Source organism: Wolffia australiana, chromosome 4, assembly GCF_029677425.1.
Source record: "Wolffia australiana isolate 7733 chromosome 4, ASM2967742v1".
Taxonomy (NCBI): Eukaryota; Viridiplantae; Streptophyta; class Magnoliopsida; order Alismatales; family Araceae; genus Wolffia; species Wolffia australiana.
The window spans coordinates 16,320,375-16,344,301 of record NC_135838.1 but is presented as its reverse complement, the minus strand read 5'-3'; the positions used below and the strand labels follow the sequence as shown (position 1 = coordinate 16,344,301).

At 45.3% G+C, this 23,927-nt stretch overlaps 4 protein-coding genes across 6 annotated transcripts; 1 reads left to right on the top strand and 3 right to left on the bottom strand.

The window, feature by feature from the left end:
- Window positions 1-1,047: 1,047 nt before the first annotated feature.
- On the bottom strand, window positions 1,048-2,747 carry LOC144702098 (Sterile alpha motif (SAM) domain-containing protein). Its single transcript, XM_078573989.1, has 4 exons — window positions 2,693-2,747; window positions 2,427-2,506; window positions 1,641-1,833; window positions 1,048-1,315 (listed from the first exon to the last, which is right to left on the bottom strand). The coding sequence occupies exons 2-4, from the start codon at window positions 2,478-2,480 to the stop codon at window positions 1,185-1,187; spliced, it is 378 nt and encodes a 125-aa protein (XP_078430115.1). The 5' UTR covers window positions 2,481-2,506; window positions 2,693-2,747; the 3' UTR covers window positions 1,048-1,184.
- Window positions 2,748-3,377: 630 nt separating this feature from the next.
- Window positions 3,378-4,767, bottom strand: LOC144702096 (ARM repeat superfamily protein). The gene has a single exon (XM_078573984.1). It carries the CDS (start codon window positions 4,734-4,736, stop codon window positions 3,378-3,380), a length of 1,359 nt encoding a protein of 452 aa, XP_078430110.1. The 5' UTR covers window positions 4,737-4,767.
- Window positions 4,768-5,166: 399 nt separating this feature from the next.
- Window positions 5,167-7,446, bottom strand: LOC144702097 (zinc finger CCCH domain-containing protein 18-like). Of its 3 annotated transcripts, none has more exons than XM_078573987.1 (8): window positions 7,287-7,446; window positions 6,541-7,126; window positions 6,312-6,452; window positions 6,030-6,209; window positions 5,865-5,944; window positions 5,682-5,792; window positions 5,525-5,609; window positions 5,167-5,451 (listed from the first exon to the last, which is right to left on the bottom strand). In XM_078573987.1, exons 2-8 carry the CDS (start codon window positions 7,113-7,115, stop codon window positions 5,379-5,381), a joined length of 1,245 nt encoding a protein of 414 aa, XP_078430113.1. In that variant the 5' UTR covers window positions 7,116-7,126; window positions 7,287-7,446; the 3' UTR covers window positions 5,167-5,378. The 3 variants fall into 3 exon arrangements, with proteins under 3 accessions (XP_078430113.1, XP_078430111.1, XP_078430112.1); XM_078573985.1 differs by having other exon boundaries at window positions 6,541-7,121; window positions 7,287-7,428; XM_078573986.1 differs by having other exon boundaries at window positions 6,312-6,449; window positions 6,541-7,121; window positions 7,287-7,428.
- A 4,668-nt stretch (window positions 7,447-12,114) lies between these two features.
- LOC144702094 (uncharacterized) lies at window positions 12,115-23,867 on the top strand. Its single transcript, XM_078573983.1, has 4 exons — window positions 12,115-12,404; window positions 12,483-12,532; window positions 23,514-23,595; window positions 23,673-23,867. Exons 1-4 carry the CDS (start codon window positions 12,176-12,178, stop codon window positions 23,717-23,719), a joined length of 408 nt encoding a protein of 135 aa, XP_078430109.1. The 5' UTR covers window positions 12,115-12,175; the 3' UTR covers window positions 23,720-23,867.
- Window positions 23,868-23,927: the final 60 nt, after the last annotated feature.

Sequence of the window (23,927 nt, the reverse complement as noted above, 5' to 3'; positions counted from 1 at the left end):
GGGTGGGACAACAATGGCACTGTGAACTAAGGGAATAGCCTATGCGAGTCACACGATCATCCGTCGGGAGGCCTCTGTGTAAGAGTCTCCAAAAGAAAAAGGAGACTCGTGTGTGAATCGCTGGATGCCAGATGCGCGGACCCCAGGCCTGTGGGGGGGATTTCGCGCGGTAATGCTCCCAAGAGGAGCGACACGTGCAGGCACCATGGGGTGTGAGAGTCCAGATAGCATCATCAGAATGGGAGTTGAGGGGCGTAGTCTGGACCTCGAGTAAAGTGTCCAAGGGGAGACTGTGCTGCTCCCAGAGGTGGGGTGTGTTGCTTCTAAGCAACTGGGCTACAGTGAGGCGCACATGGTGTGGTACAAACTGAGGATGAGACGCAAGTGGCGCATTGGCGTGCCAAATATCATATCACGCACTAATGTCTCCTCGCCCGATTCGCCAACGGGTCACATGAATCATCTCGAGCCAGTGACGTTGCCACGACCTCCATCGCTTGGAGCCCTTAATATCAGACTCGCGCCGGGCCCATTCGCCATATTTGGCTAGAATAAAAGTCCCCAATGGGGAGTTAGTGGATCGCATGCGCCAGACAAGTTTCTTTTGAAGCATGTCTTTGACGTCCGAGAGGCGTCTGATCCCTAGACCCCCCTCATCCGTCGGCCGACACACTTTCTCCCATGAAACCCAATGATGACGCCTCTATCCGTCGAGGTGCCCAGACCATAAGAAGCGCGCGCAGAGGCGTTCCACAGAGCAGAGAATCGTAAGAGATAGTGAATGCACCGCCAAGGTATGTAGTGGTTCTAGCTTCATTTAATCTCTGTTGGGGAGCAGCCCTTGCCTTTTACCAATTTCTAAACCTGATACTATTTTGTTGTACAAAAATACAGCACACATTGAATCCATACATGTAAGATGGGGGGAGGGAGATGGGAGAGAGTTCATCTATCCTTTGCAAATCACTTAGGCCTATGAGCCTATGTTCATTGTAAGACCTATATAGCAATATCAGTCCATCTCAACCATGTATTCCGAGATAGGGATCAAGATGCAAAGAGAGAGACGTGACTATATTAGGTACATAAATAGGGCATACATTATTGATATGATGGACTAAAGAGAGGCAATGTAAAGGGATAGACACAGTGAGAGAGATAGCGATGGGAAGCAATCCTTTAGCCTATGAGTCCAACTTCAAGGAGACGACGCGAGAACGCCGACTGCGCCTGGCGGATCGAACGAGGAGAGCGGAGAAGCAGGGCGGAGCCCACCACGGGCGGCGGACCTCCTGCTCCCCTCTTAAACATGCCACTGCTCAAACAACATACCCAGATCATATTAGTTTTTCCCATCCATCCACCCACCTTTTTCTAATCAACTGATCCACTGAAATCAGCTAGGAGAGAATGATCAAAAAACTTGGAAGAAACGTGCCTCATAGTTTTTCACTCGTGACTAGGCATTAAAATTATGCAAGAAAGGAGGGTCTATTTTTCTACAAAATATAGGATTTTAGATTAAAAACAAAGAAACATGTCATACGGTTTGCAAGTCATGATAAGATACTCAATTATTCAAGAGAATTCCGCTATATATAAATGTATGATTTTTAAAAGGATAATCGTGGAGAAAATACCCTTGATTCGGCGCAGCTCCTTGCAGAGAGTTATGAAGTCTCCCCATTTCATGTGACATTGCCTGATGAACCGGAGAATCTGCTCGGTGGTGAACACGGACAAGCTATCGAGGTACTCCCCATTGATGGCCTTTTCTTCAAATATGAGACGGTAGCTTCCAAGGTTTATAGCCTCCAACCATAGCCCAACATCCTGGGATCAATCGTTCATCAAAGAACTTGAGCCATTTCATCAAATTCTATTGATTCTATTGAAATTCAATCCGACTCTCGACCTGCCAAAGAGACTTGGTCACCGCCGACATGATCAAACGTTCAAACTTATTGTACATTTTTCGTTAATGGGCTTAATGAAAAGAAGGAAAGAATGTATAAATTTCAACGAGGTTTAATGGGCACATCCGATGGACTAACTCGACCAATTTTCGGCCCCGTTCGATTATTCATCGTGCACTGTATTAAGTTGACCGGCTATATTTTTAACAACTTCCTCACCGATCTGATCTGAACCCTGTAAAAGCAGTTTACATGAAGATCTAAGACAGAAAAAGTTTGGAACGATGGAGAAGGAATTGACTTCTCCGAAAAAAATGTATCATTTCAACGGACAGGGGAAAATTGTGATATTTCCGACGTGAATGAATGATCGCTAGTGTCAATCGAAAATTGCATGCGAACAAAAAGGATAAGATGAATTGTAGGACGATGGACGGAAAAAACACCCCCCCCTCTCCAGCATGAACGAAAAAATCCAAAATTTTCGAAGAATTCAAGCATCTATCTAACCTCAACGGTCCAAATGAAGAAATCCAAAGGCTCCGGGGAGTTCTCCCGCCGCATTTTCTTCCTTGTCCTTCTAGAACACCCTGCGTCCGACGAGAAACTCCCACGGATTACCAACCAACATATATACCCAATTCGAGCCGGAATTAATCTAAAAAAATGTTTAGAATTTTGCTACATCGGAGAAGATCAAAGAAAGTCTACCAAGCCCAATTCCCGGGAAAAAAAACCACCCCATCACAACCACGGCGGCGAAAAAACATGCTAACCTGGAATCGAAGCAAGGAGAGGACAGCATATCCGGTTATAGAAGCCCTCGCACACGATTCCCCTTTTCAATTCTGGAAGCAGCTGCAAGGAGAAGAGAGAGAGAGAGAGGAGAGAGAGAGAAGAAGATCAGCGACGATGAGCGACGCAAACAAGAATTAATCGCCTCCCTATCAATCATGCCGCCTACTCAGTGGGCCTTTTCTTGTTTGTTTGACATGAGCCCATTGGGCCCAATCAGAGGCCCGTCCAGTACTATCGAACATATGACGCCACCACGAGCATCTTAATTCTCTGGCATAGTTCATCGTTGTTCTTGGGGGTGGGGGGAGTTTTAAAAGCAAAAATAAATACGTAGAATTCGCCAACTGGCCAAACCTGCCAAACCCACGCAAGTTATTCTCATCCCTACGGGAATTCAAGTCAACAACAGCTGGCCTGACGTATGTTAATTTCAACGATCCAGTGAGGTTTAACCATAGATTCCATTCACATATCATAAATTGCAAGTTTTACAGAAAATCAGACAATACCCATTTACAGAATCGCATTGTAGATCGATGCCTGATCAGCAATCGGAATTTTAAACAAAATCGGAGAAACCCATTAGCAGAATCACAAAACTTGCGGCATTCACACGATCTCAAACCCGTAAAACGACCAAAACTGCAAGAAATCTTACATGAGCTACGGGTGAGAGGCGAAGCGATCGACGGAGAGCTGCCGCAAAGATCTGACGAGCTCCTCATCCGCAGATCGAATCCGGGCGAGCCTACTCCGAACAGATTGGAAAAGAGGATCATCAGCCACCTGAGAAACTCTGTCGCAAAAGGCAGAATCTTCGGAGAAATTGATCAGAGCTTCGACGGCCTCCTCTTTGAGAACTTCAATTTCGCTGCCACTCATCAACCCAATAAGCAAATCAACGGCGCCTTTCTCCGCGAGAGCAACCCGATCAAGATCATCGTAGCTCATCTGAACGATCGCCCCCAACGCCGCCTCTCTAACATCTTCTCTTCTCTCCATCAAAAGGCCCAGCAGCAGAGGAACAGCTCCAGACTCTTCAATCACGGAGACGGAGTGCCGGTGAGATGAAATTCCGCAGATAACGTCTGCAGCAGCAGCCTTCGCTTCCTCGTCGTCTCCCCGGAGAATTCTCACGAGCTGCTCGCAAATCTGCACTGCGTAGTCCTCCACTACGGCCAAGATGCAGAGAACATCCTCTGCAATCTCCTTCCCGAGGGGGTCTTCTCCTTGGAGAAGCTCCGAGTAGAGAGGAATCGCTCCAGCCCGAGTCACCATCGGAAGGTTCTCAACGTGGGAGGCGATCACGCCGAGGGAATTCGCGGCGGTGAGCTTGGCAGGAGGATTCCCATGGCGGATCAAGTCGAAGAGGGCGGGGACGGCGCCGGAGTCGACGAGCCTGCGCCGGACGACGCCCCCCATGGCCATCAATCCGACGGCCTGGGCGGCGCGGGCTCGCGAGATGAACGGCCCACGAGAGAGGGCTTGGATCAGGATCGGCACGCCTCGGAATCTGACCACAGCCCGACGGACTTCCCTCGAAAGGGCCGCCGCGCTGAGGATCTCGAAGAAGAAATCCTTGTTCTCCTCCGCGGAGAGGGGGATCAGGCGGAGGATCACGCTCAGACCACCGCTCCGACCGAAGATGGACCGATTCTGAACGTCGGATTCGAGGAGAAGGATCAAACACCTGGCCAGCGATCTCTGATGCGCTCCGTCGGATCTCGGCAGCAGAGAAATTATACTCTCGACGCCGCCGGCTACGCCTACGGCGGAGCAGAGCGATCCGGCGTTGAATCTTGCTACCGAAATCAAGCAACGAGCGGCCGATTCTCCGACGGATGAACTCGAACTTTCGATCAAACCGACGACGAAAGGGATCGTCTGGCGTAGAATCAGCTCCGGCGCGCGATTGCAGAGCCGCCGGAGAGCGTGGATCGCGATCAGCTGCTGATCTTCGCTCCCCCGATCGGCCGCGTTCGCGAAGATGACGAGCAATCCCTCCCAATCCGACGCTTCCATGAACCGTGCGCTCCACAGAGAAAATTCGCCAAATTAGGGCTCTTAGAGAAGACGACCCCACCAATATAAATTAAATAGCGCCCGATTGAATGGATAACGGGACGGATGATGGACGGACGACTAAACGGGTGACGAAATTGATGACTAATCGGATGACGAACATGATATGGAAACGGATAATGGACGTTGGACGGATAACTTATCGGATAACGAACCGGATATGGAAACGGATAATGCGGTTAACAAACCGGATGACAAAACGGATATCGAAAGGGATAATGGACGTTGGACGGATAACTAATCTGATGATTGGACGGATGATAAGAAGGATGACGGACGACTAAGGGGACGGATAGCCGGACGAATAAGGAGACGGATAGCGCCATAGCGGGACGGAAGATGGATGATGAATCGTTTGATAACATTAACATTCAGAAAAACTAACGTTAATAATCATCATAATGTCAGAAGAAAACCATGGATTTTGCTTACCATGGATCGCCACATCGACTATTTTTTCTTCAAATCTGCTCACATCACAAAGGATTTTACAACTAATCAAGATGTAATTACAGCTCGCTTCTCGCTCTCTATATCTATATCTCTTTCCTATGTCTCTCTCTAACTTGTGTGGAATCGGCTCTATATCACTGTCGAGATGCCGTTCGCCATGGACGGGGAAGCAAACGGGCTGTCCGGGAGAGGCAGCCCGACGCTGCAAACAAAAAAATTGAACAAAATCAAGAAAAAAACAAGAGAAAGAAACGACGGAAGACTTTTATTTCCACCTATCATCGTTGCTGGGGAAACCGCTGTTTATCTGATCAAGCTGAGTTTTCAAGCGACTCGTTGAAGCAAAATCTTCCCCATTTTCTGGAAAAACGATGATTTGAATTGCATTAATCGATGATCATGGTAAAGAAAACCGCAATTAGCAAAACGGACCACCGAAATTCGCCGTCTGGGACAAAAGCCAAAGCTCGGAAAGGCGCAGATTCCTTAGCTCGAGCATCTGCTCTTCGAGAAATCTCGAGCTATGGGAGGAGAATTGGGGGACTGCGTAAAATAAGAAAAAAATTAATCCTAGCTCGATTAATTTAAACCAGATTAATGGGTCTGATCACTCACCTGGGTAAACCTCCGGATCCATCTCCGCGTACTGCGGAACATGATACATCGTTTGTTGCTCAATCCTTTCCGCTAATTTCCTGTAAAACCCATCTCATGAACAAATTGAATACAGATCGGTAAATCACTAAAATGAAAACTTTTGTAGAAAATTTGAATACAGACCGGTCGCCGAGCCTGGATTTCTCCTTGTAAGGCTTGACGAGAACGCGCGCGCCGCAGACATAATGGGGATTTCCCTGGGCCAAGACGAACTGAGCCGTCTCCTGCCTCTCGAAAGTGACGAACCCGAACATACGCTTCTGCTGGCAGGGGATCCTCACGTCGCGGACAGCCCCAAATTGCCTGAAAAAACCGCGACCCACGAGAGCAAAAGGAAGAACAAGAAATGGGTGAGTCTCAAATCAGCCAGAAAACCGCCAAAGTCGCGAGCTTTCTCGAATTTACTTGAAGTAATTGGAAACGTCGTCTTCAGAGAACTCGCTCTCCGCCGGGAAAGTCAGATAGATCTGCTGCGAACCGGCAACAGGATCCGACAACCTTCCAGCGTCCTCCGCGAGCACCACCGAGTGCTGCCCGTGCGGCCTGCTATGTCACCCCAAAACCCAAACAAAATCCCTAAAAAATCACGAAAAAAATCCCCCAAAAATCACTAAAAAAAAATCAAGAAACGTACCTGTCTATGATCCGAACGCTATTAAGGCGGGCGAGGAGCTTCGTCAAGCTCAAGCCAGCCTTGCCATGGCGCTGGCTCTCTGTTAAATACCCCTCAGCCTGAAGCATCTTCCCGTATCTCTCGAAGTAGAGCATGGGAAGCGTAGAAATTGAAACGGGCTGGCCGCCTCTGCACTTGAGAAGCTCCGCCAGTTCAAACTCCAACGTCTCCGGCGAGCTCACCAAGAAGGGGGCTTCTTGGGCCTGCCCGTTCTGCCCGTGGTAGAAGCGGCAGCTGGAGCCGTGCTTGCAGTAGCCTTTGAGGAAGTAATGGCAGGGCTTGGCGGGCAGCTCGGGCAGCCCCGGGGGCCGGCGGGCAGCTCGCACGGCCCCGGCGGGCAGCGCCAGCGCGGGCAGCGCGGCCTTCGCCTCGTTTACCAGCGCAAGAACAGCGCTGTCCGGCCCGAACGCCAGCCTGATCATCTCCCTGTCGCCGTAGTCTTTGAGCAGGAGATAGCCGACGATCTTCGACACCAGATCCGGTTCGACGGCCTGGATCCGCCCGAACACGATCTTCGTCGCCTCCGAGAAATCCATCGCCGTCTGATCTTCTCCCATCAAAACCACAAAAAACCCCCAAAAAACAACAATCATCTTCACGAACACGCGCGAACCCTAACGTTAGCCCTAATCTCGGTGAAAACATCGAAGCGTGAATCGAATTGAAAGCTCGGATGAACTGGGAGAGGAGTTCTTCGATTGGAGTACCATGTAATGGAAGTTCTTCGCTCGGGGCTGGCCAGGCCGTCTTCTCTCCTCTGCTAGAACACCGCGGCTTCTAACAAGAACACGAGGGGCGAATCCCGACGGACGTAAGACTCTCCGTCTCCCTCTTCGCTGTTCAAATCCGAAATTTTTTCGCAGCTTTTTGAATCACAGAGTGTTTCAAATTAATGAGAGATTTACGGACGCGTAGCTCGTGTTCTTGCATTAACTACGTCGTTAATGAAGAGTTCGAGCCGAGAATTATGAGAAGTAGGAATGACGAAAATAACCCCAGTTAGTGAAATTTCCTGGGGATTATTCCTAAGCCCTTCGATCTTTCAGATGTACGGTTCAGATGAGTTCACCGGACGCCTCCGAAGGGTAGTGAATTTTTGGTAATTTTGTTAGTGACATTTTAAGTACGCGGACCCACGTGCCTGACACGTGCCGATTTCTTTTTTTAAGTCTGTCGTACTTTTAGGCTTGTTGGACGGATGACAATCCGTCATCCGTTTCTTCTTAGTTCCTTGTACGTCGTCCACAATGGATAAAAAACTTTTTGAAAAATATTAAATAAGTGAGGTCAGAGACGAGGAACAATAAAATCATAGATGGGGCTGAAAGGAGACTAGCCCTGCTATAGATGGTAGGGAATGCGCCGACATCCAGTATCTTACATTCAATATCTGATATCCAAAAAGAATCAGGACAGTGTGATATTGGGTATCGGACGGATATCGAATGGGTAAGGACGAGGCGGAGATCGGATACCGGTATCCGGAAACAAGAGAAAAAATCAGTATTGATCATCATTTTATATGATTTATGTTAACAATGCCAGGTGTTTTTAATATAAATCCTACCTGGTTTAAATATAGAGCTCAAAATTTCTTCCATATGGGACAATAGGTTTCGGAGTTTTCAGAGTCCTATTGTCCCATATGGAAGAAAACAGAAATTTTGAGCTCTATATATTAAACCAGGTAGGATATATTAAACGAGATAATAATATATTACATAAATAATTACTATATTATTACCTCTTTTAATGCGTAATATATTTAATAAATGTATACATTTACTCTATTACAACCTCGGTTAATATATACAACTCTATATTTTTGTTTTCTTCCATATGGGATAATAGGATTCAAAAGGTTATCCCATGTGGAAGAAATCAAAAAGTTGTACATTAAAAAAATATTTCTGCTTGCTTGTTGGGCCACGTATTTCCTCTCCAAGCCATTCCACAATGACACATACGATGATTAAATTATATTTTTACACTTATTTCCTCTCCAAACTGTTCCGCGATGACATATACGACAATGAAGTTATATTTTTACAACCCTTCTCTATTTGGATACAGAAATCCGATATCCAACTCTAATATCCGATATCGTTGTCCTTCCTGAGAGAAGGTGGCGGATGACGACATCGAGACGGATTGTGATATCAGATATCGGCATTGTAGCAACCGAGATCCGATGTTGGTAAAAATGGATACTGGAAATTTGATTTACGGTATCTAGTACAACCTCCGTCCCGATACTTAATCTGATGTCGGTATTGGGACGGGCGATCCCTATTTGATAGGCTAGACAATTGACACGAAAGCAGATGACGACTGTTGACGACAGGGACGAGTACTGTTGTGGGTGGGGACGACGACCGACGAAAACAATCAACCTGGATGGAGATGACGAGTGGTGTGGACAAAATGAGGACAATTGACTATGGGTAAAAATACTGTCACGGACGAGGAAGAGTACTGCAGTGGACGCGGAAGACAACCATCAACCACAAGGATGATAACTATGGACAATGGGGATGATGAATAGTGTGGATAGGTGTTAGGCCCCTAACTAGGCGGCATTCCCTGCCCAGAGGCCTGCGTGCTTATTGGGAGGGCATGTCTGTTGTATTTCGGCTCACAACATTGTTAAGGACTGAGTCATAATGGGTAGCGATGCCCAATACCTGATCTTTCAGGCCATTGCCATTGTCGATGGTGATTCACGGCAGACTGCGCATGTGCTTGTCCACGCCCAAGGCGGGACGGATCAGGTACGGTCCGCGCGTGCTGGGTGCGTGGGCTGAACGGTGTGTGCGCGCGTGCGCCAAGCGCCGCGCGCCAATGCCAAGCGCCACGCGCAAGCGCCAACGGTACCTGCCAGCGCCGAGCGCTGCGCGCGGATGCGGAACGCGCAGGCGGGGTGGCGTGTCGTGGTTGCAGCGCGCGGAGTTGTGCGGGGTGCCGCGTAGCGGCCGCGCGGGCAGTATGCGCATTGCGTGTGCAGGGCGCGGGGTTGGGAGACATCCCGCCAGGAGACTAAGGCACGTGTCGCACTGAGAGCGCCGGGACGGCACAGTGGGCGCGTAGCGCTCCTACGGGTAGTGCTGGGCGTGCAACGCCCAGCTCGGGGGCGTCGAATGTGGTGGCATCGCGCAGACTGCGCGATATAGTGCCGACACGGTTGCTGGTGGCGTGTGTGATCGTCAAGGCAGGGTGGCGTGTGTGTTCGCCAGGCCCGCGGGCGCGCGGCGCCCGGCCCGACGCACTTGTGTAGCGGCAAAGCGGGCGCGCGCGCACGGAGCGGCGGCCTTGAGGCGGTGTGGCGACATTACCTCAGCGCAAGGCGCCTCGTCTCGTTCGTTGTATCACCCCTCGTCTTCCCCCATGTAATTATCCCCAATGATGATGTACTCTTTATGATATAAATACAATGACCCTATTCGCTGACGGTGACTAGCACCACCATCTCCTCTAACCCCTTTCTAAGCGATCTTAAGCAACTGCAAAAGCTTCCGCTGCAAGAGATCAAGGCTGCTCAATGTTCTGCTCCAAGCACTGAGGCCGGCACACGCCAATTCCGAGCAAGAAACCTAGCTCGAGATTTGACCGTGTGACAATAGGGATAAGGATGGTCGACAACAGGAAAGAGGGTTGCTCATGACGGGGACGACCAACATGGACATGGACAAGGACTGTCAATGACGAAAATGGGGACGAAAAGGGTTGATGTCGAGTGCTGTGATTATCGATGATGGCTTAGAATCGCCGTGAATGGGAACAAGGGTTTTTGATGACAAGGATGGTGATAGACAAGGATGAGCATTATTGATGATGGGGATGATGATGGTTGTGGATGGTCATAATCGATGCAGGATAACTAGGAATGATGTTGGTGGGAACGACTAAAGGTCACCTAAGGAGGGATAAACATACCAAAAAATCAACAATCGATTCAGACATTTTAAGACTTGGAAAATGATGGTGCAGCCCCTTTCATCAATTAAGGGCAAGAGGATTGTCGTACAACCACCGCGGCGAAGCAAAACCTATAAATGCAAAATTCAAATGGTTGACCACAAGAAGATGTGAACCTATCACACTAACCTATTATACTGAGCCCATCCAGCAGAGGAAAAACACATGGAAAACACTATTAGAAATAATGCAGATCACAAAAAGGGGAAGAGTGGCCCTTTGGTGCTAGCATAATGCAATAGGAGTATGTAGAGAGTTTGAGAAGTGTTTGGCGGCGGAGGGGACGACGTGCACTTTGATAGGGTTGGGTGTGGATCCAGCTGCATAGTCAGTTAGGGGGGGGTCGGTCAAGGGGCAAGCCACCCCCTTGTAGGGTTTAGGGCAGTGCCCCAAAACCTAAATGGCAGACAAGGTGAAGCGTGTAGTGTGATGCATTGTGCTGTGGAGGGCGCACGAGGCAACGACAACGCGAGTGACGACGATGATGATGGCAGTGGGGGGGGGGGGATGGCGACAAACAGACTAATGACAAAATGGGATTGATGACGGAGTGACGTTAATGACGAACCAGTGACAAATGATGACATTTATAGAATTGAATGAATGAACTGATGACTGAATGGATGTCGGCACAGTCCTGTCCCATCTATCTGAGTTTGTCGTTCAACAAGACTAAACTCGTCATTTGTCCAACAAGTACGATATTATACTAAATAGATAATAGAATCCTAACAAGAGTAACAAATACGGGGATACGATCTGACTAGGGCATTTGATTGTTTGAATCACTCGGGTCAAAATCTCAATTTAGACTGGATCCACCCGATGGGCTGGATTGTATTAAATGATCCAGCCCAATGTTTCAATTGAATTACCCAGTCTAATTGGAATTAACAGTTTGGTTTGTATTGGATCAGATCAAATGTTTGATTATGTAGAAGAATAAATCAAACATGCCTCTGCCGTATCTTCTAGCAGCAATGCTGCCACTGGGGGAGAGGTCGAGGGAGTGGGCCTTTGTGGATCTCTTGTGGTTGGTGATAGGCCTAGAAAACTCGGTCCTGTATGGCAGCACAGGAATTGGGGGAAGATGATGAAGGATCATGAAAAGAGAAGGACCCAGTATAAGGTTGTAGTGGAGGGTATAAGGTACAGTGAGGTTTGATGGGCCCTGGAAATGGAAAACTTAATCAGAACTTTCAAACTTTTTGAATTTGTTCAAACAGTAACATTAAACTTTCAATCAATCACGATAAGTCAACTCAAATCAATCAAATCTGTAGATCAATCTCGATCAGATCAATCAGATCGAACCGGGTTTTGACTGATCAAAACATTCGATTTGATCCCCGGTCCCTAGCAAACTCAATGGCTTACTGTTATAAAAATTGTTATCTCAAAAAAAAAACTCTGCATACACTCCTAATATCTCAATCTGCTATAAGAATTTCCATTGTATAGGATTTTCAGAGAAATTTGAAAATAAAGGAGGGGTTTCAAAGAAGAATCCAGTCTGGACGAGTATATATAAAATGAACTGTAAGAAGTGTGAACTGGTGGATGAACTGTTCCCGCCAGCGCAGGCCACAAGAACTCTCCGATCTGCGCTTCGCGAACTGCAATGGAAGTTTCGTCAGTGCCGAGAATTGCACTAAGTCGGAGCTCTGCGACGGCGATACGGGCGGCGGGTCGCCGATCGAGGGCCAACTCCGCCTCCCTTCGAAGAGGATGGGCTCGAGAAGAGAGAGCGAGGCGCGCCGGGCGATCTTCCCATGTTGTCAGAGCCGTCGAGGGACCGTCCGAGCTCCCTCCCGTTGAAGTCACCTGGCAGATCGTTATTGGCGCCTTGGGTACCCCTATCTTGGAATTCGAGTTGAATTTGTTGTGTTTCTTTCGGGGTAGTTTAATTTTTGTCGGAAATTTTGCAGCCGGGATGATGCCGTTCGTCGTCGCCGGAATCGAGTTTGGGAAAAGAATTGTAAGCAGATCTTGACTCATCCCGATGGAAAGATGAAGATTGTTTTCCGTCCGATTTTGGTTGTGCTTTGATTTACTGGGTTCTTGTGTTGAAATAGAATTGTGTTTTTTCTTGTATTTTTATGCTAATTTAGTTAATTGGTCGAGGATAATTCTTCCATCAAATATGTTATTCGGTCTAGGAAGAACAACTCGTACTGGGTGAAGATTAATTGTCCAATCTGGTGGGGTAGAAACTAAAACTTGATCCAGGACAGACCCTCCCTTCAGTGTATGTGAAAAACTTGAAACCCTAATAAATGGAGTAAAAGAAAGATTTTTCGCATTTTTAACTGAGCCATGGAAACTCGTGTTTTCATGTTTGCAACGATAATCTTGTTTCCGTCCACACTGAGTCGGTGAAAACGAAAATAATCTTGTTTTCTTCTGTCCAAAATTCTTGACGATAACTAGTTTTTATAGAAATTCCTTCCGTAGTTGAGTTTCTCTGAAATCCATATTTCTGTAAGGACTAAGGACACAACTGTCCCGATCGGGAGAAATATCTAAATCAACTCTTCATTTCAAAATAAAGTTGTTGCATCCCACCTTAGAAACAAGTGGAAGAGACTACGGAATGAGAGAACAATAGGGATGATAGGAGGTTAAGGCTGCAGAACATCCCTAATTGGGGTGCTCCTCCCTCCCTAGAGAGCCTTCGCATTGCTCTTCTCAGAAGCCATTACCCCTTCCCATTTCTTACCACTCGAACGATGTTCGAATGGATTGAGTCCCGGTTTTGTATATTGATGGCCCTTAGTCAGACATTTCTACCTTTGTTATCAATTAAGTCCTGTGCTCCTTGCACTGTATTCTCTTGCACACGTTTCGTCATATTCTATTTGTGAATCAAGGAAAAGGAGTTGGATTTCTCAGGCATGTTTTGTAGCTGTTTTAGATCTAGGCAGATCCTTTCGGCAAACAAACAACCTCCCAACCATGGGAATCAGTTGCATGTCAAGTAAAACTAGAGGTTTGTTAACTAACCAGGGCAGGTGGTGAGGGCTGGCTCTACTGATATGTTCTCTTCAGATGCTTCATTTACAAAACGATGAGACTATGAATGTTTGCTCCTTGGAATAACAAGTAATAGGCAATTGGTTTGACCTGATTTTGTAATTTAATGGCTTGAAGAAGGTGCTATTGTTTCATTGTGTGGCCTTGCTAAGGATAACAGCATAGGTTTAGTCATACATCAATAAATCATCCGTTGAGCATTCAACTCTTGTTGGCATTTTCTGGTTGCATCCATATAGAATTCAGATTTTTTCAAGTGTCCCTGAAACTACCCTAGACCGGGTTATTTTCATCATTTCATCCCTAGAGGGGTATTATAGTCTTTTGAATTTCCGGGAATTTTCCCTTTAAATATCTGAAGCCCTCCTTTTGAGAAGATTAGAAAAGAAGCTAAAGCAGAGTTGGCCCATTGGTAGCCTATCCCGCAAAATCTCCTCTCTCCCTGGGCCATCCCCCTTCCCTCTTTGGCAGTCCCCTGTCCTTGGGATCTCCAGCAGGCTCCTGATGCAATACTGTGCTGGGTGTGAAAAAAGGAGGAAAGAGAGAAAAAAGGAGAGAAGAGAAAAGAGGAAGAGAGGAACACAGCCAGGAAATGGGGCAAAAGAATCTCACATTTTTCCACTTCAGCAGGCCCCCTTTTTATACACTTAAAAACAGGAGAGAGAGAGAGTCCCCTTTTAACGGTCATATTTTTTAGAAAAATATGACCGTTGAAGAGGGAAGAAAAGTCAACCAGCCAGCTGCCTCTTTTTGTAGCTGGCTGTCCAACGGTCAGATTCCTGACCGTTGGAGCCTGGGCCTGAAGTATTTCAGGCCCAGTGAATATTAGGCCTTTTATGGGCCTAATATTGGCCTTAATCAGCCACCTCACCATTGGGCCCTTAATGGGCCCTTAGTGGGTAATTAATGGGCCTTCATTTGGCCCTTATTAATGTTCATTTTAGGTTAGTATTTTATTAATCACCCTAGGGTTAATCTATTACATTTACAAGGCCTCGGGCGCATTAGTTAGCTTAATTTCCCTTATTGGGCCTTGATGATCTAACACTGGGTAAGTAAATTTCAAGAACCATTTCAGAAGAAAAACTAAAAGAGCCCAAGATCCCAGTCGGGCCTCTAAAGTGTCTGACACTCTCAACAGCAGCGTGGAATATGCAACCTGTGAGTCCCCATCCCACTTGTCCCCGTCCCTCTCCGCTTAGCCTCGTTAGTGTAACCCTCACTCTTTGGCCAAGGCAGAAAAAAAATACCTGCTTTCCCAGCAGCGATGTCATCTGTCTTCCATCGATGACTCCCCTATCATTGGTTATCCCTCTTCCAGTGTAGCATCCCTCTGCCCTCATCTCTCTCTACCTGTGGACTCTACCACAATCCCCTTTCTGAGACTGACAAGAATTAAAATCTTGTCTGCGTGGACGTCTTGAAGGTGGCGCAATGGTGCGTCCTTTGGAGACACTACTCAAGATGTGCCATACCAGGACCATCACTGTGTATTGATGGGAGTTAGATCTGTTATCATAGACCACTGTGAGAGTGATATGGTCAACAGGGGTGAAAGAAGGGACGTCAATGTGAGACGCAGACCGAGGAGGCAGGGTTCAACAGGCGTCAGAACAAATGTCAATCAAGGGCTGACCCTAAGTCAACTACATAGAAGAGCTCAGACGATCGTCACTTGAAGCAGCACTTGACGACATAGGAATAAAAGGGCTAAGACGGGCCATTAAGAAAGGGTGGAAGATAATCCCATTAAAGAACAAGAGCCCCAGAAGAATCATATAAGAGGGGGGGGGGAAAGAGATTCAAGAAACAGGTGGTTGGTCATTTCCTCTCAGACCGGGACTGCATTCGGCCAGGTCACGAGGAGGGCAGTGGAGCTCGGGATTCCAAAGATTTCTACCAGAAGGCAAGGTCATCAAGAAGATTGGATCTGCAGCGTCGATCTAGCACGTTGGCAAACTTCAACCTAGCAGTGCATGTGTGCCCCGTTTTCTTTGATTAATACCATTTTAGAGATAATATGTCAGAGAGTACCTGCGGCAGCATTGAAATGAGCTTTCATCAATGGCTGGAAGGCAGAGATCAGAGTGGAGCTCAATCTCCATAGAACTATGTGCTGTGTCAACCTATCATGGATAGGGCCCAGGCAATTGAATTCTGCGATGGACTCAGAATTCAATTGCTCAATCCCCGCCTACTTTTGACCAGATGGGTGGTTCTTCGAGCAGAGAAATTCAGGAGATAGGGGAGCATAGTGTTACAACCCGCCAGAAGATACAATTCAGGATGCAATAAATAGATACACGCTGTATAATCACTTCTTGAACAATGTTACACAGAGTACACAATGACAGAACTAGATAAATCACAGCGATAGCTCGCCGTCCTTCTCTCTTAAGAAGAAGTCTTAAGAGCCTTAGGAACCTTCCCTCCACTCCAGAGAGACTAATTACCTACTTCATACATACATAACTTACACATATTTATATTACACAATTTCGACAGTTATTCTTCAATATCCTCTTCGAACATGTCCAAGGGTGGTGTCTGTTGGCTGCCACCCTTGGAGTCTTTGAGAAAAGATGCCTCAGTTGGAAGTGCTTCTTCAGGTACTACAGTTCTGTTGTTGCTCTGATTTGCTCTCCAATAAGATTCCAACGAATTCTGTGCATAACTGTCATAACCGTCACTAGTAACAGTCAATATTGATTTATTTCGTCTTTTGTAAACCTTAGGAAGGTTCGTATCAATACTCCCGCTCTGAAGAATCAAATTGTCCTCAATTTGAAAAGTTGGAAACTGAGCTTGAAATAGTTCAAGATCTTCCCAGGTAGCTTCTAGCTCGGGCAATTCCTTCCATTTAACTAGGATTTTAAGGCCATCACGAGTCATTTTTTTGGACAAAATAGCCTCAGGTAGAACCTGCCATTCATAAGATGAAGAAATATTAGTGGGTATAGGATAAAAAGCAGTCGTTTCTCCTAAAGCCTTTTTTAACTTGGATACATGAAAGACCGGATGTAGAGAAGATTCCTTAGGCAATTCTAATTTATACGCCACTAAATCAATTTTTTGTAGTATTTTATAGGGACCATAAAATTTTGCAGATAATTTTTCAGACTGTTTCTTTGCTAAGGTGACCATTCGATATGGTTGTATCTTAACATATACCATATCGCCAACATCAAACGTCGGTGTGAGTCTTCTTGGTTCTTCATATAACTTTGGGCCATGGTTAACTTTTGTTTAATTTTGGATAATAACATATCTCTTTCTTTTAATAATTGATCCAACGAATCAGTTGGAGATGGAGAATCCTCATAACGTAACAACGAGGGAGGTTCTCTGCCGTAAACCACTTGGAAAGGCGACATCTTGATTGATGAGTGAAACGATGTGTTGTAGCTATACTCTGCCCAATGCAGAAATGTCACCCAAGTTTTTGGATGTTCAGATGCGAAACACCGCAAGTAGCATTCTAATCCCCTGTTGGTAACTTCAGTTTGGCCATTTGCCTCCGGGTGATAAGATGAAGTCAGGCGAATTTCTGTTCCTTGTAATTTGTGAAGTTCCTTCCAAAAGTAACTCGTAAATAGGCTACCCCGATCTGAGACTATAGAAGCAGGGACCCCATGTAGTTTTATGATTTCTTTTGCAAACACACCAGCTATGGTGTAGGCCGAGAAAGGGTGCTTTAGAGGGAGAAAATGGCCGTACTTGGATAATCGATCGACCACTACAAGTATAGCGTTGAACCCGCGAGAAGTTGGCAGTCCTATGAAATCCAAAGAAATATCTTCCCAAATTTGGTTTGGAATGGGTAAGGGCTGGAGTAATCCGGCGGGAGACAGATTAGAAGTTTTATGCGTTTGGCATATAAGACATTCTGATACATACTTTTTAATGTCAGCTTTCATTCCTTTCCATATGAACTGTTGGGCGATTCTCTTATATGTTTTTTGGAAGCCTCCGTGTCCTCCCACCTTGCTGTCATGAAATTCACGGAAAACACAAAGAAGTAATGTCGATTGTTTGGGTAAAACAATTCTATTCTTATAGAAAAGTAGCCCTTGTTTGTAAGAATAATGTACTGGGGCTGTACCTTGAATTTTGGGATTTTCAATAAGCTTGGCTAAAGTACTATCTTGAAACAATTCTTTTTCTAATAGTGGTTTATCCAGCCAATGTGTCATGGTAATTGCATTACATTGCGGTAGGAAATCAGAATGGGATCTGGATAATGAATCGGCGACGATGTTGTTTTGTTCGGCTTTATATTTGATCTCGAAACTGAACCCCATAAGCTTGGTCAACTATTTATGATACTGTGGTGGTACTTCTGCTTGATCATTTAAATATTTTAAGCTGAACTGATCGGTAAGGATTAAGAATTTATCAAAAATTAAATAGTGCTTCCAGTGTTGTACGGCCAACACTACTGCCATAAATTCCCTTTCATAAGCTGACTTTAATTTAGCTTTTGCTCCAAGCATCTTGCTAAAATAAGCAATAGGGTGCGATTCCTGGATTAATACTGCGCCAACTCCGGTTCCTGAAGCGTCTGTCTCTAGGATAAAAGGTTTAGAAAAATCTGGTAATTTCAAAATGGGCGGTGATGATAATGCCAATTTTAATTGTACAAATGCTGATTCTGCTTCGGAAGACCACTGGAAAGCGCCTTTCTTTTATAAAGCAGTCAAAGGACTAGCTTTTTCAGCATAATTTTTGACAAATCGTCTGTAGTAATTGGTGAGGCCAAGAAACCCCCGTAGCTGTTTCAGAGTTCCTGGTTTTGGCCAATCTTTGACAGCTTTAATTTTGACTGCATCTGTTTCCACTCCTTTGTCGGAAATCCAATGCCCCAAATATTCAACATGATCTGTTAATAAGGTACATTTGTTACCGTTGACCTTCAATTGATTTGCCTCTAAAATTTCGAATACTTGTTCCAAATGTTGCCGATGTTCTTCTTTACTCTTGCTATATACCAATATGTCATCAAAGAAAACCAAAACAAAACGCCGTTGTTGGTGTTCAAAAATGGTATTCATCAGTTCTTGAAATGTCGCTGGCGCATTAGTTAACCCAAAAGGCATTACCACAAATTCATAATGCCCATGATGAGTTTTAAATGCAGTTTTCTCCACATCTGCTTTGTGCATCCGTATTTGATAGTAGCCCGACTTAAGATCCAGTTTAGAGAATACCTTGGCTCCTTGTCACTCGTCAAAAAGGTCGTCCACCAAGGAAATAGGGTACCTATTTGGAATTGTTATTTTGTTCAAAGCTCTGTAATCCACACAAAGCCTCCAATTTCCATCTTTCTTTTTTACTAGCAATGTGGGCTTGCAAAAGGGCTACTAGAACGTCATATATAATGGCATTCCAATAACTCATTAACTAATTTCTCCAATGCCGATTTATGTTGGTGTGAATATCTATAAGGTCTTTGGTTGACTGGCCTTGCTATTGGATCAAGGACAATTCGATGATCTACTGTTCTCGCTGGTGGAAAAGTTAGAGTTGAAGAGAAAACGGAGGGATATCTCTGTTGATATTTGTAGTAAATAGCTGAGCAAGAAGTAAGAGAGAATACCTGGGCTGAGTTTATGTTACAATATTGGTGTAGTTTCCACAGGTGTTGCTTACTGTCAATGATGTCTACTGCTGAGGGTAGTTGTACACCTCTTGGTAAAAGATCTTCATCAGCACATATCGTCCATAGTTGGTTATGCCACAGGAACTTTAGTTGAAGTAGTTTGAAGTTTCCATAATACCAATCGAGTCTTTTGATCCATTGGACTCCTAATACAACCTCCATGTCAGGTAATTCCACGGGTAAGAAGTCTTCAAAAAATTCCAAACCTTGCATAGATAGAGGCACATTGACACAATAACAAGACTGTTTTTGAATAATTCCAAGCGCGCCTACTAGATCATAGTTGGGTCCGTTAACCATAGGGATGTGTGCTATCTTTGCAAGACGAATATCGATACAATTGTGTGTTCCCCTGAGTCTATTAATATCCTGATAGGATAACCATCTGTATGCCCCCAGAATTTAATCATGCCTTGGGGCTTATATAGATCTGACGTATGAACTTGAACAGTAAAGAGTGAATTTTGCTGTATAGGTTCCAACTCGTCCTCATTCAAAGTGTCAGTATCAGAAACTGGAAGTTCTTCGCCTTCTTCAGTAATCAATATAAGGTTGATATTCTTTTTACAACGATGACCAGGGCTGTACTTCTCAGTGCAATTAAAGCAGAGTCCTTTTTCCCGCCTCAGTTTTAATTCTGCTTCTGACAATTTAATGCTTTTATTTAGCGGAGTTTGAGCCAATCGATGATTTGTCAAGCCTGGCTTGCCGGGTGGTGAGGATACGTGCTTATCCTTATTTGAGGGTATGGCTGACTTACTATAAGAAGGTGTAGTGATTTCTCCAGACGATACCGAAATCGAATGCTGGGTCAATTCATCCACATTGGCTAATGGATATGATGGATTGTTCTGCCAAGCACGATAAAGAATACCCAGATCAAGCTCTGATTGGATAGAAATGTCCATGATTTCTTGCAATCCGAACATTTTGGCTTTGATGACTTCACGCTGAATTTCTGGCTTCAATCCCCTGATATAGTTGTATTCCTTGATATCTTTATCCAAGTGCGGAAGGAGTTGCACTATACGTTCAAAACGTGACCTGTATTCCGACACAAACCCTGTTTGTTGAATTTCTAGGAATGATTTATACAGGTCCAAAGTACTGATGCGATACCTCGAGTTAAGTTGACGAAGGAAATCCTCGTAGGATTTCATTCCAAACTCCTTTTCTGCATAGTAGAACCAATCTTGGGCTTCTCCATCCATGTGTAAAGCGATCAAATGCATTTTATCGGAATCCTCCATTGGATGCAGCTGAAAAAATCTTTCTACCAACTTGATCCAACCCTTTGGGTTGTGTCCCTGAAAAGTGGGCATAGCTCCCCTTTTGAATTTGCTATCAAATACTGCTGAAGAACGAGATTCTTCCGTATTTGACACAATCTTGGAATTGTCGACAATTCTGTGCATAACTGTCATAACCGTCACTAGTAACAGTCAATATTGATTTATTTTGTCTTTTGTAAACCTTAGGAAGGTTCGTATCACATAGCCATTATATAAGGTCATGATCCAGTTATACGACCGTAGCCACCTCTAGCGTGAAATGTCGGCTTGCCTTAAATGAACCAGAAGTTCAGGATAGGCTAGCGAAGAGGTTATGGTTCTCCTCAATGATAAGTCCATGTTGGGGAACCACAGTCATCGGAATGGCGCCTGATTTTTCTAGATCAAGGTTTTTATGTGATCGGTGGATTGAGGAGCCACATACTACTTCATGAACGAGGAGCTAGTAGATGAACTGAGATTACCCTTGATCCAGACATTAAATTATGGGGTGGTGTTAGCCATTGCTTCAGTAGCAGCTCTTGTACCCTTCTAGGGCTTATAAGAGAAATCCTCACTTATCTTGAATTAGGTTCTGGTATGAATACCAGTTACGAAAGGTTAGGCCCATTATGGGTAACTCGTAAGTGGTCCCAGAATAAGAGACAGAAAAAGGAAACAATTTTGAACCGCTATGGACAGGTTCATTAATGGCCCAGCCCCAGGTTACAAAAAGAGAGAGGGTAATGAAGAAGCCTCTGTCTACCATCTGGTGATGAGAAATGGTGGATCCGACTGCAGCCGGGGGAATATGCAAGAGGGTCATCCTGGACCTGCAGGATGTTTGTGCCATAGAAGACTACCTTCCCATACATTTGGCGAATACCAATGTCATTTGAGAGATGAATTGCCAGAGGACCCTATGGTCAATGGAGCAATTGGGCCCAACTTTTGATGATCTTTGTGATGAGCGGTTAACGAGTTTGATTGAGAGGGGACCTGAGTCTTACTTGAAGAGACATGTCTCTGCAGATGTTGACTATGGTGCTTCTCTGGCTGTACTTAAACAAACTTGATGTGCCCCCAGGTGTCATCAGAAGCTCTCACCTAGGTACCGCAGTCTTATTTCTCATGAGAGCATGGTCGGAGCGTTGGTGTATCTTTAAAGATTCTCACCAGACACAAACATACGTCAAGCCAGCTTTTCATGCATTTCCAGCAAATGAAGCATGCATCCAGGGACGACACTGCATGATCGATCCCACCGTAAAGGGGTAATTAGCTTAACATTCACTCAGAGCCTGAAGTGATTCTAAGGATGAAATCTGGGGATGACAAGCACACCAGCTGGTCTGGAGGTTCCTGTCAAGTGGTGTACTCTCCCACTGTTAGAGCCAGTGGGAAAGGACAGGTTAAGTGTGGAAGCACTACTCTTTCCACCTTGAGGACAGTTGGCAGAGGAGGATCTGGAGGGGTGGCCACTGCAGAACGCCCGCGGGTTGGAGAGCAAAAGGATCTCTTGTCATGCCCGCACAGTTATCCCTGTGCAGAGCATGATGATCCTCATCCATCCTCTCTTATTTCATTCAACCTTCTTCTACCTCGTGATCTGACTCAGGACCCTTTCCGGGCATGGACATCGCTTATCTTTTGGTATGGTTTTTATTGGGGCAACAACTATCAGTACCCCAATTATATCTAATGCCATGGGGAGAAATGACATCGCGCCAGGAGTTAGGGTTGTGATTCAACACTCTTAATACGGCCCCCAACTCCTCGTGAAGTGTATCTCTGGCCATTAAAGGCCCTTTTGCGTGCTTGTTTTAAATAAGGCAGCCCTCCCTTTAGGAGAGCAGCAAAGCATAATCAAGTGAATTTGTGTTCTCGTTCCCACACCTCCTGAGCGCTTCAGTGATGACCATCGGAGGGTGGATGCTTCCTCTTTCCTTGGTGGAGTGACCTCTACCTCTCTCTCTCTGATAGATGACAGAGTGGGAGGCGACAGTTTTACTTTGTAAGACAGTCCGCCATGATGGTATAAACTTAGTCGTGATTCTCACCCGTGTACAGCATAGCCATCTTTGTTAGAAAGTTCATTCAGCAATGTTGATCCTTCTCCAAAGCATAGCCTTCTTCCGTGCAACTACTAGGGTAAACACTCTAAGATCTTCAGGATCTGTTTGCCATTCTGCCGGCTTCCTCTTGATTACTCTTGTCTAGCCTGGGACCCTTAACGTTTGGACAGATTGGAGCTGGCGTATACTTTCTGAAATACCAATTAACAAATATCACTGCTGAAAGGGATTTTGTGTCACACTAGGGAACAAAAAGAGGGGATGGGGGAAGTGAGGAAATGAGAGTGAGATGTTTAGACTGATGGTTGATGATGCAGCCTCCAATTGCCCGTTTTGAGATATCCTACCTCAGAGATTCTTCATCTCATTCTTTTTGGTCACACATCCTAACCACTTCCTGGCTCTCTGCACTTGACGAGAACGTGGATGGGTTTGCTTTGCCTGCTTGCTCATGTTTGGTCTTGCTCTGTTTTATTTGTCTGCAGGATCAGCAAGGTCGTTATGAAAGAGGATGCCTTTGACAGACTTGTGCTCGCATAAGTTCCTTAAAAAACCAGAGTAATCCAGGACTAACTCTAAAATTGTTACAGGGCTTGTTCAAACTATAGCCACCTAAACTTCCAACTTTCCTAATTATGTTGGGGAGCAGATGAGGGGAACCGTTTTAGGATAGACAGGATATGTCATTCGTTCAGTCATCCGTCCATGGATGTCTTTCCGTTTCAAATGGAACAATTTGGGATCTTGACCATCCACCCTCATTCCGCGAAGTCTACTTCGAATGGAAGCAGCTGCAAATATCCATTTTTGGTCAAAATATTTTTCAATTAACTTGGCATTTGATGTTAGTCTTGCCCGTTGTATTTTTTCTCATATAAATTTTATCTACTGACAATTTCTGATGATCCGAAAACTCTTCAGGCAGCACAGAAAAAATGTGAGGTCTGCGGCGGGTCTGGGCTCGTCCAAGTTGAAGGTCTCTACGGTCGTTGTCCTGGCTGTGGTAAGTCAAAAGAAAATTTCCGCTGTTCCATTCTTCGTCCTCTTCGTCGCTCAGGAAGGAAATCTCTTCACTTTCAGGCGGATTTCTTCCTTGGCAATCGTGGAAGAGGTTCTTCACAGGTTAAACATGGGCGAACCAGTGTAATTACTTTATTTGTATATTTCCTCGATCCCGGTTATATTACAAGCATAGTGGTGACATCCTGCCATTACTTTATTCGTAAGTCGTAATGTCACTGAAATTTTTATAAAAACGATATGTTGGATCTGATTTGTCGTTCTCTTCCTATTTATTTATTTATTTATTCGTAGTGATTTCTTGGTACACACGAT

Bases quoted from the DNA above. Each gene is read 5' to 3' on its own strand.
- LOC144702098 (XM_078573989.1), bottom strand. From the start codon at position 2,480: ATGCGGCGGGAGAACTCCCCGGAGCCTTTGGATTTCTTCATTTGGACC. The intron at 1,834-2,426 runs GTTAGATAGATG...GATTGATCCCAG, and splicing joins TCTTCATTTGGACCGTTGAG to GATGTTGGGCTATGGTTGGA. The intron at 1,316-1,640 runs GTATTTTCTCCA...TTGTTTGAGCAG, and splicing joins GGAGCTGCGCCGAATCAAGG to TGGCATGTTTAAGAGGGGAG.
- LOC144702096 (XM_078573984.1), bottom strand. From the start codon at position 4,736: ATGGAAGCGTCGGATTGGGAGGGATTGCTCGTCATCTTCGCGAACGCG.
- LOC144702097 (XM_078573985.1), bottom strand. The intron at 5,945-6,029 runs GTCTGTATTCAA...TGGGTTTTACAG, and splicing joins AAATCCAGGCTCGGCGACCG to GAAATTAGCGGAAAGGATTG. The intron at 5,793-5,864 runs GTGAGTGATCAG...TATTTTACGCAG, and splicing joins GGATCCGGAGGTTTACCCAG to TCCCCCAATTCTCCTCCCAT.
- LOC144702094 (XM_078573983.1), top strand. From the start codon at position 12,176: ATGGAAGTTTCGTCAGTGCCGAGAATTGCACTAAGTCGGAGCTCTGCG. The intron at 12,405-12,482 runs GTACCCCTATCT...GAAATTTTGCAG, and splicing joins GATCGTTATTGGCGCCTTGG to CCGGGATGATGCCGTTCGTC. The intron at 12,533-23,513 runs GTAAGCAGATCT...AAAACTCTTCAG, and splicing joins TCGAGTTTGGGAAAAGAATT to GCAGCACAGAAAAAATGTGA.